This window comes from Galeopterus variegatus, unplaced genomic scaffold, assembly GCF_000696425.1.
Source record: "Galeopterus variegatus unplaced genomic scaffold, G_variegatus-3.0.2 Scaffold1107, whole genome shotgun sequence".
Taxonomy (NCBI): domain Eukaryota; kingdom Metazoa; phylum Chordata; class Mammalia; order Dermoptera; family Cynocephalidae; genus Galeopterus; species Galeopterus variegatus.
In genome coordinates, this window is record NW_007727218.1 from 111,947 (window position 1) to 125,023 (window position 13,077).

Here is a 13,077-nt window from a genome sequence, read left to right on the forward strand (position 1 = left end):
TGACTTTATCTTAAGTTCTTTTTGTTAAATAAGTTAAACTATGATGAATTGAAACCATAAATAATGATGGTAATGAGAATGGCTTTGTAGGTTGCTAGTGATTTTTTCCAAAGTGTTCAAGGCATTGGGTCTATGATGTTCCCGTGGACACGAGCCTGAAGCAGAGACGTCTGGGAAGCTCCCCTGACCTACTCCCTTCCATTCATTCAATAAATACCAACTTCACCTACTCTAAGATCAGTCAGATATGCCATTATTTTATGTACCACAAGGGAAAAATGCTGTCAATTAAACTATGACATGCCATTGATTGCAAGACACATCTCCAACATCAAAGACTTTTAAGTGAACAAATATGCATTTTAGAATTGAATAAAAAAGGTATTTTTTTAAAGGTACTATAGCTCAGAGACTGGCTCGCAGACTCAGACGACCTGGTTTAAAGTCCTGGCTTGACCTCTAGTGACCTTATGTGCTCCCTATGTCTGACTTTCCTCATCTGTAAATTAGGATCAGAGAAGTAGCTACCTCAGGGAGAGTTGTCAATATGAATTGAATTCAATTGAGTCCACATCTACAACGAATCATAGAACAAAAATTTTTGTTAAGGTATTACTTCAGCACTATTGTGTGAAGAATGTTTGGGAACAGGGTGACTAGCTGGGGGCTCCTGTGGAAAAGTTAAGAGTAGTTTGAGCAGTGGGGGCTTGGAAGAAAGTGGGCACAGAGTCTGAGGGAACTGGGCTGTGAGGAAACTGGAGACAGGCTGGTCAGGCTCCCTCACCTCATATCTGGCTGAGCACAACTCAACATGTCTGTTGTAAATACATTAACTACACATGTGTGCCCAGGTGTTCCTTGGTTATCTGACTCTAGTATAAAAGACAATGGCTCTGGTCCACTGGGGGGCTGAGCTCACATCCAAATAAAGCATGTCAACTTTGCCAATGGTTACCAGGATCTTTCTAATCACCTAGCTTGTGACCTGCATATGAGGGGTCTGTGACCCAGTCTGCACAGGATGGGTTTGAAGGGTCTGTGACCCAGCCCAACATGGGCACATATGAGATGCAGACTGGAAATGACAGAATTTTCTGGTGGATTGCATGTGAGCAGTGAGGGAGGAGAAGCCAGGGATAAAGCCTAGGTTTTTGGTTTGAACCAAGTTTGATGGTGCCATTTATGGATGTTGAGCTGGATCACAAACCCCTCAGCCCCATCCCATGCAGGTCATGAGCTAGGTAGTAGGAAAAAGATTCTGGGAGCCATTGGCAAGGTTGACATGCTTTATTCAGACACAAGCTCAGCTGGCCAGCAGATCAGAGCTATTGTCTCTTATACTGAAGCACATACTAATAGCAATGAGCCAATGAGGACATGGGCACCCATGTGCAGTTATACTACTCTTACATGTTTACAGAGGACATGCTGAGTCATGTCCCTCCAGATATAAGGTGAGGGAGCCTGACCTACTGTCTCCATTTTCCTCACAATGGAGATAAAGAAAATTGGAAGAATCATGTGTTCTTCTTTGGTGGTACTCATTTTGAGAGATCACCAGGGGCACTTGTTTAGAATATACATTTCAGGGCCCTCCCCCAGGAGATTACAATTCAATAGGTATCACCTCCAATATTCAGGTGTATTTCATTAAGCTTTGAGACTTGGAATACACAAAACCTTTACATTTAAAAAACTTTAGTGGTGCATTATTGTGTGTCAATGTGTGTGTAAGATAAATGGCACACTTGTTTGAATTCAAGTACACATTGGAAGGTTCCCTGTACCTGAAAACAGCAACAATCAATTGCAATGACAATATACAAGAAGAATAAAGTTGGGGGTGAAGATTTTCTTTGCTAAGCTAGGCTTCCCTCCTGCTTTAGGGCCTTTGCACCTGTGGTTACTGAGTCCTTCCTCTCTCCCTCTGCCACCTGGGCAGTTAGCTCCTCCCCATCCTTCAGCAGCTCAGTACACATCTCACCTCATCAGGAAACCTTACTGGCTTCCCAGATCTGCTGCTGGCGCTGCACGTGTTCATTACACCCTGTGCCTGCACTTTTACAGTGGGTGTGATGTAATTTTATTATTGACTTCCTCCCTGGCTGTATTGGAAATGTTTGGGAGCAAGAAGAATTTTTGTTTTGCTCACCATTTCACTCCCAGCACCAAGAATGGTGATGCTGCACGTGTTCATTACACCCTGTGCCTGCACTTTTACAGTGGGTGTGATGTAATTTTATTATTGACTTCCTCCCTGGCTGTATTGGAAATGTTTTGGGAGCAAGAAGAATTTTTGTTTTGCTCACCATTTCACTCCCAGCACCAAGAATGGTGACTGGTATATTAGGTCCCGCATAGAGAATCGTGAATAAATAAATACATGTTTTCTCATCCAGTCCAAGTACAATTAATCTTCTCCTCATTAGTGGTGGTCCTTGCATCACTAATCTGGTCATCCTGGGTGACCCTTAGAAACAAATGCACCAGGAAGAAGATAAAATGATTCAGAAATATAGGAGAAGGTCATTGGGCTGAAGAAAGTCCTTACATAGACTTAAATGACAGCAACAACATAAATGGACTCAACCCCCCTTCTAACCTTCTGTGCAATCGTAATGTGCCAAATGTGTGTTTTAAAGTCTTGACATGAGATTAGTGTTGAAGCGAGAACTTTCACAGGCCTGTATGGAGTCCTCTCATGGCGGAAGCCACTAGCCTCTGGAAAAAGTGGAATGTGATAGGACCCATGCTTTTCCTCTCAAGGAACTTTTGAAGTAATTGAGCCTGAGAGGTCTTTGGTAATTTTTCTGTTCACATGGCTAATCTGGGTCATTCACCAAATGGCTAAATCTGAATAAATGGGCCTGAGTCCAGTCAACTTTTCCAACTGAAGTTTTCCAAATGACTAGAATCTGTGGATGCAAGTTCTAGCTTAGAATTTCCTCTGATGTCAGCTGTGCGCTTGACTCTGATATGGACTAATGTCTACTTCAGGGCAGTGTATATCTAACTCAAGGTATAGATCATATGTATTCCCACATGTACCCCAGTCAGATTATGATTTTTTCCTCCAAGTCATAATGTTACCCTCTGAATGCCTAGTGTAAACAAGACAGTATTGGAACAGTTTTGTGGTACTGGATAAATTTTTCTTAAATTTATTCTTAGATTATTTTTGCTTCTTCATGGAAAGAAAGGCTGTACTGGGGGGAAGGAATAAGGGAGAGCAGAGGAGATGAAAAAAACATAGAAGATGCTACTAAAGGAGACGTAGGTGAGGTAGGCTAGTGGGTGATTTAGTTGGACAGACTTTCTCATTGATAGTTCAGGGGTGTGCCTTCACATGCTATGCTTGTTAATGAAAATAGCCCAAGTGTCTACTCATAAATTCCAATTTGATTTTCAGTGTTCTTGAGATCACATCATTCTTTGTGGTGGACTCCAACTGACCGATTATTCTTTTATATTTTTGAAGACTAAGAATGATTAGACATTAATATACATGCTCCTCATGTGCCAATGTCTAGAAGAGTGATTCTATATATGGCTGGGCAAAAAGACACAGATTAATGCAAAAGTGATGAGGAGGCCAGGGTGTCTGAATGTTTGTAAAATAGCAGTGTTGAGGTGCATGTAAGAAGGGGCAGCCAACTCGTTGGCATTAATTTACTGCCCTCATGCTGTTGTGATGGAGGGTGATTACTTCTGACTAGTGAACTGCACTTGGAATACTGATTTCCTTGGTCAGAACTAGTACTGGGCAAACAGTTTGCTTGACCTTCTGTTATGTTTAAATGTGTCCCCCAAAGTTCCACGTATTGGAAGCAATCTGCACTGTGATAATGTTAAGAGGATGGGAAACCCTATTATGGTAATTGAAAGGTGGGGCCTCGAAGAGATGATTTGACTGTGATGACCATGCCCTCGTGAATGGATTAATCCATTGATGGTTTAATGGTGGCCATGGCATGGCTCTGGTGCTTTATGAGGAGAGGAAGCGAGAAGCTTAGCCATCTCTTGCTCAGCATTTCGCCATGTGATACCCTGCGTTATTGTGAAGAGTCACCACTCTCCAAGAAAGCCATCACCAGATGCCTTCCCTGGGCTGTGGACTTCCCGGCCTACAGACTGTAGGAAATAAATTTTATGTCATTATAAATGACCCAGTTTCAGGTATTCTCTTAAAAGCAACAGAGACGGACGAATACACCTTACAGATGTGCTGTGCTAGTGGTGGCTCCAAACAATACTTAGTAGATGAAAAAAAAGTGTCACACTTGGAGGGGGAGCAGCAACCCACACCCAGACACAAGGAGGAAAACACTAGCGAGAAGGATGACGCATCTTAATATTCTGGAACCTAACATGGGAGTGTTTGGTGACTTAGGTTTTATTAATTCAAATGTCCTGACCACCTTAGGCCTAATAGGCATGGGAGAAAACAACGCTGATTTGATTTCCTTGGTTCATTGTGGGTTATGAGCTGTTTGGCGGACAGGAAGAGTCAGTATCACTAGCTATTATGAATACAAAAAGCACAACATGTTTACTTTTATGTAAACTAGTGTAATTGTCAGAGTTAGGAGCATATACTGAGAATTGGTTAGCAAAAAGAATTTAAGGGTAATGAGCTTGGTGCAGTTAGTTCATTACAGGTTTGATTACCAAATGACTGGATTCTAATCCACGTGGGACTCCCTGCATGGTTTGGAAGGATGCCCTACTTGTTTATTTAGTTAAAAATTAAAGCACATGGGACACAATTCTTACCAAGTGCATTTGAGAAATGCAAGCCACCCCTGAGACAAATCCAAGGTGAAATTTCGCAGTAGGCCTTCTTAATGTTCGGCTCACCGGTGAGTTTGAAATAGCCCGCAAACCACCAGAAACTACATAGAGCATTTTGTGTATTTGTACTTGTGTAGATTTTTGTCTTGAGAACATTTCTATATTTTTTCTCCAGATTCTGAAAGAGCAGCTGAATGTCGAAAGGGATGAAAACCATAGCCTTTTCCATCTGTATCTCATGCCAGAAAACAAGGACCCTTCCAAGTGTGAATAGGGATACCTCTTACATATCCCCACAATGCCAACGCCACCTAAAGGTTTGCCTTGGTTTCATATGTGAACTTCATCATTCAGGGCATCAGATGTGAACCATGGAAGAATGCAAAAGGAAGCCCAGAGCGTTTCTGATGTCAGAAGGCCTCTGCAGACTAACTTGTCCAACACCATCATACCCATCGGGAAATTGACCTGGCAGGTGTAGTAGCTGCAGGTCCCACAGCAACCGAGGCTGTGTTGAGGCAAGAAAGCATCTTCTGGCTGCCTGTTTCATATTCTCTCTACTCAGCCTACACCCATTCTTCAGGAAAATGGGGGAAACTGGCACGCAATAAGAGCTCATCTTTGATATGAAAAATCTGGCCTTTTTTTGGTGAGAGCCTGTAGAGGAATCGTGCTCCAGGTGGCCAGTGAGCAAGGAGGCAGGGCCTCGCTGCTGCTCTCTGAGAACTTACCTCCGGCACCACAGAGGACATCTGTTGTGTGTATACTTGTATGTAGATCCACTCACGCCTCCAGGTGCAAGAAGTTTAACTATCTATCTGGATTTTTTTTCTATTTTATCATTTTACTTTCACTTTTCTTGCTTGTCATATTTTAAGATACGCACTTAGAGAAAAAAGAATCTTGTATTTAACAGGCAGCATCAATTGCTGCATGTCTTACTTCCTCTCTTTCTTCCTTTCCAAGTGGCCAAATACAAATGAGAATTACAGACACTGATAAAAGAATGACGTGCTGCAGGTTTGAATGAGTGACATGGTAAAGCATTTCTTTTTTCTTCTTTTTCTTCCTCATCCTTCCAGGAGAAGTTGAGGACCCCTTGCCCACACGTGTGCTCCATGGTCTGTGCCCTTCTGCCCTGGTGTTTGTATCACCCTTTGTAGTTTACAAAGTGCAGGACGTCTGGCTCGATGGCTCCATCTGATCTTCCAGCAACTCTGAAAGTGAAGCTTCAGAATAAATTGAAGCTTGAGAGGGTGCCTGGGCACAGGCACTCGGGAGAGGGACCAGGGCTCATGCACCTTCCAAGCCCATGCCCAGTCTGAGGTTTGCTGCCTGCCTCTTATACCCTCAGGCTCTTCACAGAGGCATTAGAAGTGAAAAACAGAGTCTAGCAGTTTGGATGAAAAAGTGACGAGGACTCAGTGGACTTATAATTGAACCAACAACACACGAACATGTCACATGAAACCTGTGCAAATACTCCTGGGCCCTCGAGCAGTATAAGGATGATGAGACATCACCATTGAAAACCTTACCTGGAGACTCCTCTTTTGTTACTATTTCCTGTTATTTTAAAGACGAATCTTGGGAATAGCAGGTGTCATCTGTTTTGAAGAATTAAGTAATTACAGTAAATCACACACACACACACTCACACATTCCTAGCGAAAACTCTGAGCATTTTGTCTACTCCCAATATCTTTTACTTCCTCAGACTTGAGAGTATGTGGCACTTTATTCTCTCTTGTTCTACTTGTGTCATATAGAAGGCAGCTTGGGGCTAACATCATTTCCCATTCCAGAAAAAGCCACTGTCTTTTAAGCAATGATTCTTTCCAAATGCTGCAGTATCTGTCTCTCAAGTTCTTCTTAAGGAGTCACTTCAAGTGCCTGCAGAAATGGCAGCTATGATTATGCATTTTCCTTTCTTATGAGCCATTCTGGAAATAAAACCCTGCATGGGTTATAGAACTTGCCCAGATTCACACCTTCAAATTTCATTTCTCAAAAATGCTGTTCTCCCAAAATTTTCCTGCAGAAATTTTATAAAACCTAAAATCACTTGATTATTGAATTTTAAGGATAGATGGAATATAAGCAATCTTCCATCATACCATCTTATATAATAGATAAGAAAAGGGAACCCAACTAGTGAGTGATATAATCTGGACTAGAGACAAGTTCTACTGATTAGCAATTCAGTTCTGTATATGAAATGTAGCACTGATACTCAAAAATTCCAGAATCAAAGATTCACTGGGAGAAACGTGAGTACTACGGTCACTATAGGAAGTCCTAATCAAATAGGTATACAAGTAGAGGAATAATATATTCAAATAATGGTGACAATCCCCAAAATATACAGATAAACTCATAGACTTTCACTATATGCCAGAAGACAATATCCAAGTTATTTGGAGGCTTCCATGGGAGTAAAATCAACATTCAAAAAACTAAAGCCAAACTGGGTCACCTTCATAAAAGATAATGTGTCAAAATGCATGAGACATAAGTTGTAAGAACTGATCTTAACTTGAGCTCAGAAATTAGGGAGTCTTTTCTACAAACAGCTGTGTGGTTCTAATCACATGGCATGGGTACAATGGGAGACATACGGAGCTGTGGGGAACAGGGAGATCTGAATGAAGACACAGACTCAGAGAGCTCAGTTGTTCACAAACCATGGGGATAATAACTTGCATTTATTGCTTTGGAGGAGGATAGAGTTGGACACTCATGAAAACAGTGTTTGAATTAAGAACAGAGAGGTAAGAATTAATGCTTGGAGAATGGCTTGATTGAGCAGTTGTGGGACAACAAAGGAGACAGTACCATGTAATCAAACTCCAATGAGCAAGTTCAGAGCCAAATTAGCTCTGGGATTTGGTATAAAATTTTTTAAAAATGCTGAAAAGCGATAGCACTTAGTTGCTCTATGAGATACCACTAATCTCAGTTATTTTGAGTTGCTCATCCAGTGAAGGGTAACGGTTGGTATGTGTACGCTTGGCCAGTAGTGACACAATGGCCTGAGGGCGCCTCATGAGCAGGGACTTCTAGTTTTCCACATCCCTCCTTGTGCATGTGTTCTTCTCCTTTAGTGAGAAGTACCTCAAATGTTTACCATTGCAAGAATAGAAAATCCTTACAAATGTGTTGCTGAACCCACATTTTACAAGTTTCAATAAAAAAAAAAATTCCATACAGTAGATTCCTATGACTGATGAGTGCTACTGTCTTCCCGTCTAATCTCATGGTTCAGGAGATTTAAGATAAAGAGGGGGTCATTCCAGTGGAACGTACTGAACCTCAATCAGATCTTGGTGTTAATTCATTTGCTGACTTATCCCTCGCTGGAAGAAAAATAACTGCCATTCATCAGCACCATCCACAGCAACAAAAAGAACATTTGTGGATCGTCGACTACAAACATGCTCGGTACATCCTACTGACTGGAGTGTCCCCAGACAAGCACTCCCAACACTTCAAGTTAGACATCGGACCATTGTGAAGAAGAATTGGTGGGGAAAGGTTCTGTGGCAGGATCTGGAGAGCCATCGCATATTGGCATGGCTGGAAAGGAGCAGATATTCTGTTGAAAGAAAATAAATGGAATTCTCTAGGACTGTTTGGTTAGAGGGGTTAAGGATTGTACATGCCCTACAAATTCTCTGCACACAGAAGGGACTATCATGGGATAGAAATCTGCCAATCCTAAACGATGGTTCCCCCGAGGGAAATCCTGATGTTGGGGGCAGGGCAGTAGAGGAATCCTAAAGTATGGCCGTGACTTGTCCGAGTCATGAGGGGTCCGGTGCATTTGGAATCCAGGCCAGCCTGCAGCAAGTGCTCGTACCTAGGAAAACCTACTACAGGCTCTACTAAGGTTGATTTTCTTTACTCATTCTCTTGCCAAGCTCCTGCTTCCAGAAGAGGTACGCCTAAGAATTGTCCCTGTAAACTCCTATAAAAGCCATGTCCTCCTGGATTGAACTCTAAATCTGGGTACCCACAGAAGACTGAAACCCAGCAGCGTGTGTCCTATATGACACACCAAGCAGAAGATGAGAGGAAACCCTCCTGAGGCAGGACAGGGAGGTCTCCTATCTGGAGAGCCATCAGTCGTACTAAAGCTGGTTCTACAAAGAACGTGCTCTTGCATAGCCAAAGCTCCAGGGACCGTGAGGCGAGGGGGATTATTGAGCTGGCAAACAGGTACAGTTAAGTCTTACTCATCAATGACGCTTTACGAAGTTGTCCCTGACTGACCACTCACTCCTGAGAGGATGGTGATAAGAGTGACCTGAAGAATGATTAGTAGTCGTGGATATTACCAATGTTTGCCAATAGCAGTCTATTAGATATCTACTAGTTATAGATTTGAAAGAGAATGCTCCTATCCAAACAGAGGTTGTGTGCACTGTGCTCTCGTGGCCCAGCAAAACCGAGGAAGTGCCTCTTTTGCAGGTGCCTTGGCAGTTTATTTAGAGGTGTTTCTGGTCTCCAGTTTAGGAAAATTAACCTGTTTTTCTTTTGCTTTTTTTTTTTTACCTACTCTATTCCAGTAAGCCATGATATGCATCGAAATCCTTTGGCCAGTGTCTACAGAAGTGCTGCACATGTGAGAGCTAGTTAATCTCGCCTATTCACTTTCATTCTAGCGACCTAGAGCCCCCCACCTTCAGCAGTTCAGAAACACACGGAGGGGTGACACCAGTGCAGCCAAGATCTGCGAGGCTTGGCCAGACTGTTCCAGACCCTGTTGCCAGGAAGAAGTTGGGGTATCTGGCAGAAGGGTACACAGAAAGGTGAAGTCAATAATCTTTTCTCAGTTTCGCTGGTACCAGTGGGAAATGACATTTTTCCTTTCCAAATGCTCCTGTCTCCTCCCAGGTGGAACTGACCCCTGAAGACTCATGTACAGTGATCGGACTTCTTTTCTGTTGCTCAATGAATCTTCAGCTACTTATTTAATTCCCAGAATCAATCAGACCAGGTTAGAATCATGTGAATATTATTTTGTATTTAAATTTACCTTTCCTCTTAATTTGTGGCTAGTGGTGAGGTTCGCAGGGTGCAGGTATGAAGGGAAGAGTCTCCAAAACTCTGGTCGATGGGATTTGGGATTGGGATTATTTAATGCCACAGTGTTTCAAGCTTTACTGCCTTCCAGAAATAATCAGACCTAAAAGCCTTCTCCCTACCTGGACTTTTCATTTTTCCCACATTATGCGGTAAGCTGTCTGGAACACAAGCAGGACACCGGTGGCCGCAGCCAGGGCCTCCTGCAGACATTGAAGATGCAGCCCCGATCGGACCCACCCGATCTTGCTTCTGTGGGAAGGATGACCCTGCTGTTTGTCATCAGATCACTCCCGCAGAAAGACGCGCCACCCAGGAGGGGTCTACGGTCCGTCCCCCTCCCTGTTCTTCAAACCTGAGCCAGGAGGCTCCGTTCCCCTCCGTCTCCCACTGCAGAAGGAGTGCCACACCAGGTGAGAGGGACACGGAACACTTTTTAATGTCAAGTCAGAGACAACCCCTCCCTCCCCTATCCCCCAATCCCACTTTCCCTCATCACATCCAGGACCCTCCCCGAGCCCTCTCTGGTTCCCAGACTTCAGGGGAGGAAAGAAAAGGTTACCTAAAAACTGCGTTTTCTTCTCTTTCATACACACTCACACAAAGGTGGGAAATTAAATAAAATAAACCAAGAGGATTAAATTCTCCAGTGGTCACAAAGGCATCAGAGATTCCCACAATGGGCTAAAGCAAGTGTTACTGACGGTTTAGTCTGTTCAGTCGCTTGCTGTCTGTTAATGCGCGGGGCGTGCTGGGGAGGCCTGGCCGGTGGCACGGCCTTGCGCTCGGAGAGCCACACCTGGAAAGACGCTGCGCCTGGTATTAGTTTTTTTTTTTTTCTTTTTCACTTTTTATAAATGTCTCTGACATGTAAATAACCCAAGAAAATAAAAAGGCAGGAGCTGATTACACAATTACCAGTAAACTCTATCATCTTTTAGATCAACACACAGCTAACGCCATATACAGCATGCAGTAATGTCTGAGAGAGGACCCTGCTGAGAAATAAAATGGCTAGAACTCTAACAAAAAAAATATATGTATATATATACTGTATAATATATGTCATCAAAAGAAGCATAGCCAGCAAACCCAAGACACAGTGCAGATCACCTTTCCATCTCTAGACAGCATGTGATAGCACAGGACCGTCTGCATGAAATGCCAGAACAGGGAGCTACCGTCGTGCTGGTGGAGATGCCAGTTAAATTGGATGTACCGTCTGGTGGAAATGCCAGATCCTCACCCGGCGGTTAATGCCCGGTGTGTGGTCCACCAGTTGTAAACCCAGTTAAGAAGTACACTATGCATTTTTAATGTTTAACAAACATACTTCTCTTCACCCCTTTCATTTGTGTTTTTTAGTTTTGTCTTGTTTTTGCACTAAGTTCTAGACTCATATCAGAAAATATAATTAATAAAATTAATAATGAATCAGAATCCCTTATTATCCATGATGTCCATGTAGTAAAACGAAAAAAAAAAAAAAAAGAAGATAAAATTAATAATGAATCAGAATCCCTTATTATCCATGATGTCCATGTAGTAAAACGAAAAAAAAAAAAAAAAGAAGTGTAACAATATCTTTTGTGACTGTCATGTGGGATTGTTGTTGCTGTTGGGCTGTCCTGTTTTGTTTCCTTTTTCTTGCTGTACTTTTTACTTTCACATCTCATAACACACACAATGGTGGCACAGTCTACCGAGGGCCTGCAGTGGCACCTCTGGGCCCACACGTCTCACTCTGTGTTCATCTCTATTGACTGATTGTATTTGGGATGGATGACTTAAGAATGTTCCGTGGTGGGGGCACTTCAGTGGGCAGGTGGCGGAGCCCTCGCCCACGCTGGCATCAGAGGTCACACAATGCAGCTTGCGGGTTGGTCCACGCCAGGTGTGCGTTCTTCCCATTTGGGAAAGGAAAGAAAACTCAGCTGTGACTAAATCTCTGCAAGGCAATTTTCAATTTCCTTTTTTAGACTCTTTTTTTCCCCCAAAGTATTCTTGGTTCCCCTCCCTCGAATTTCTGTCCCATTAGGCTTTGTGTCTCCGAATTTCGTTGGAACATGTCGTATTTGTTGCTGTCGGTGTTGCCGTTGCTGTTGTGTCGGTGGTGCGGGGGCGGCAGCTGTCCCCGGTGGGGAAGTGACACTCACATCAAAATTTGAGGAGCAGGTGCAAGACCAGAAGAGGGAGCAGCCAGATGCAGCCCGCCCTCCTCAACGTGCCGTTGCTCACCTCGCTGACCACGCCGGGGCCTGTAGAGAGAACACACTCGTCACGGGCCTCCTGGACAAATGGCCTGGTCTGCTGCCATCAGGCCTTGCCCTGGGGAGGCAGTCCTCTAAGGCGTTTCATCTCCAGCATTAGAAATGAACTTTCTATGGCTTTGATCCAAGGATGCACACTATATAAAGGGAAGCCTCCCCTTGCAAAAAGAGAACATGAGGCTCAGGTCAAAGTGTCCTGGTGGCCATTATCCCTTTACTGCATCCGTAACATGCTAAGGCCATGCTTAGGGTCATATTCAAGAAGGTGGCAAGCCAATTAATATCCTACGTAGAGCCTCAGTAAAGTGAGACCCAGCCTTGTCTGCATGATCACCCAACCACTTCTGAGCACTGCCTGCCTGAAGCCTGCACATAACCCTCCAGCTGCTCAACCTGTTTTTCAGGAAAGGACCTGTTGGACATAGCAATCTGTCTGCCTGCTGCTACTGCCGCATCGGCTACACAGTCCATTCCGTCAATCACTCTATCTCAGGGCAGGGTGCTGGGGTTCCACCTGAAGCACTGGGCTCTTCCCCATCTGGATGAGGTAACAGCAGACAAAGCTCAAGTATCATGTGCCTGAAAGGCCAAAACCAGCCCATGTGAAGTGTGGGTAGGATCAACTAAAGAAACAGGAGGTCTTGGCTGTGTATGTGGATGTAACTGGAGAGGTACTGGACACTAAGCCATGGAACGTGACCCACTGTACATCTGCGGGTAGGAGATGGAGGTGTATTTCCCTATGAGGCACACAGCAACCTGGCCTGCGAACAGAAACTCTGAGATGGAGCAAAACACAGGAGGCAAGAGAACTACAAGGGCATGAAATTCCCAGCACCTTTCCTATTGTTTTGAAATGAGCTTTCCAGTTACTGCAGCCCTTGTGGCCAAGAACCCCTTAACAGATGGAGCTATGATTCACGAACAGTAC

The 13,077-nt window shown here is 43.7% G+C and overlaps 1 protein-coding gene across 1 annotated transcript in view; it reads right to left on the reverse strand.

The window, feature by feature from the left end:
• Window positions 1-11,531: 11,531 nt before the first annotated feature.
• NTM (neurotrimin) overlaps window positions 11,532-13,077 on the reverse strand; it is a 276,438-nt gene continuing 274,892 nt past the window's right edge. Inside the window, exon 7 of the mRNA XM_008574793.1 lies at window positions 11,532-12,134. Coding sequence (XP_008573015.1) covers window positions 12,034-12,134 — 101 coding nt within the window. The 3' untranslated portion in view covers window positions 11,532-12,033. The remainder of the gene's footprint in view (window positions 12,135-13,077) is intronic.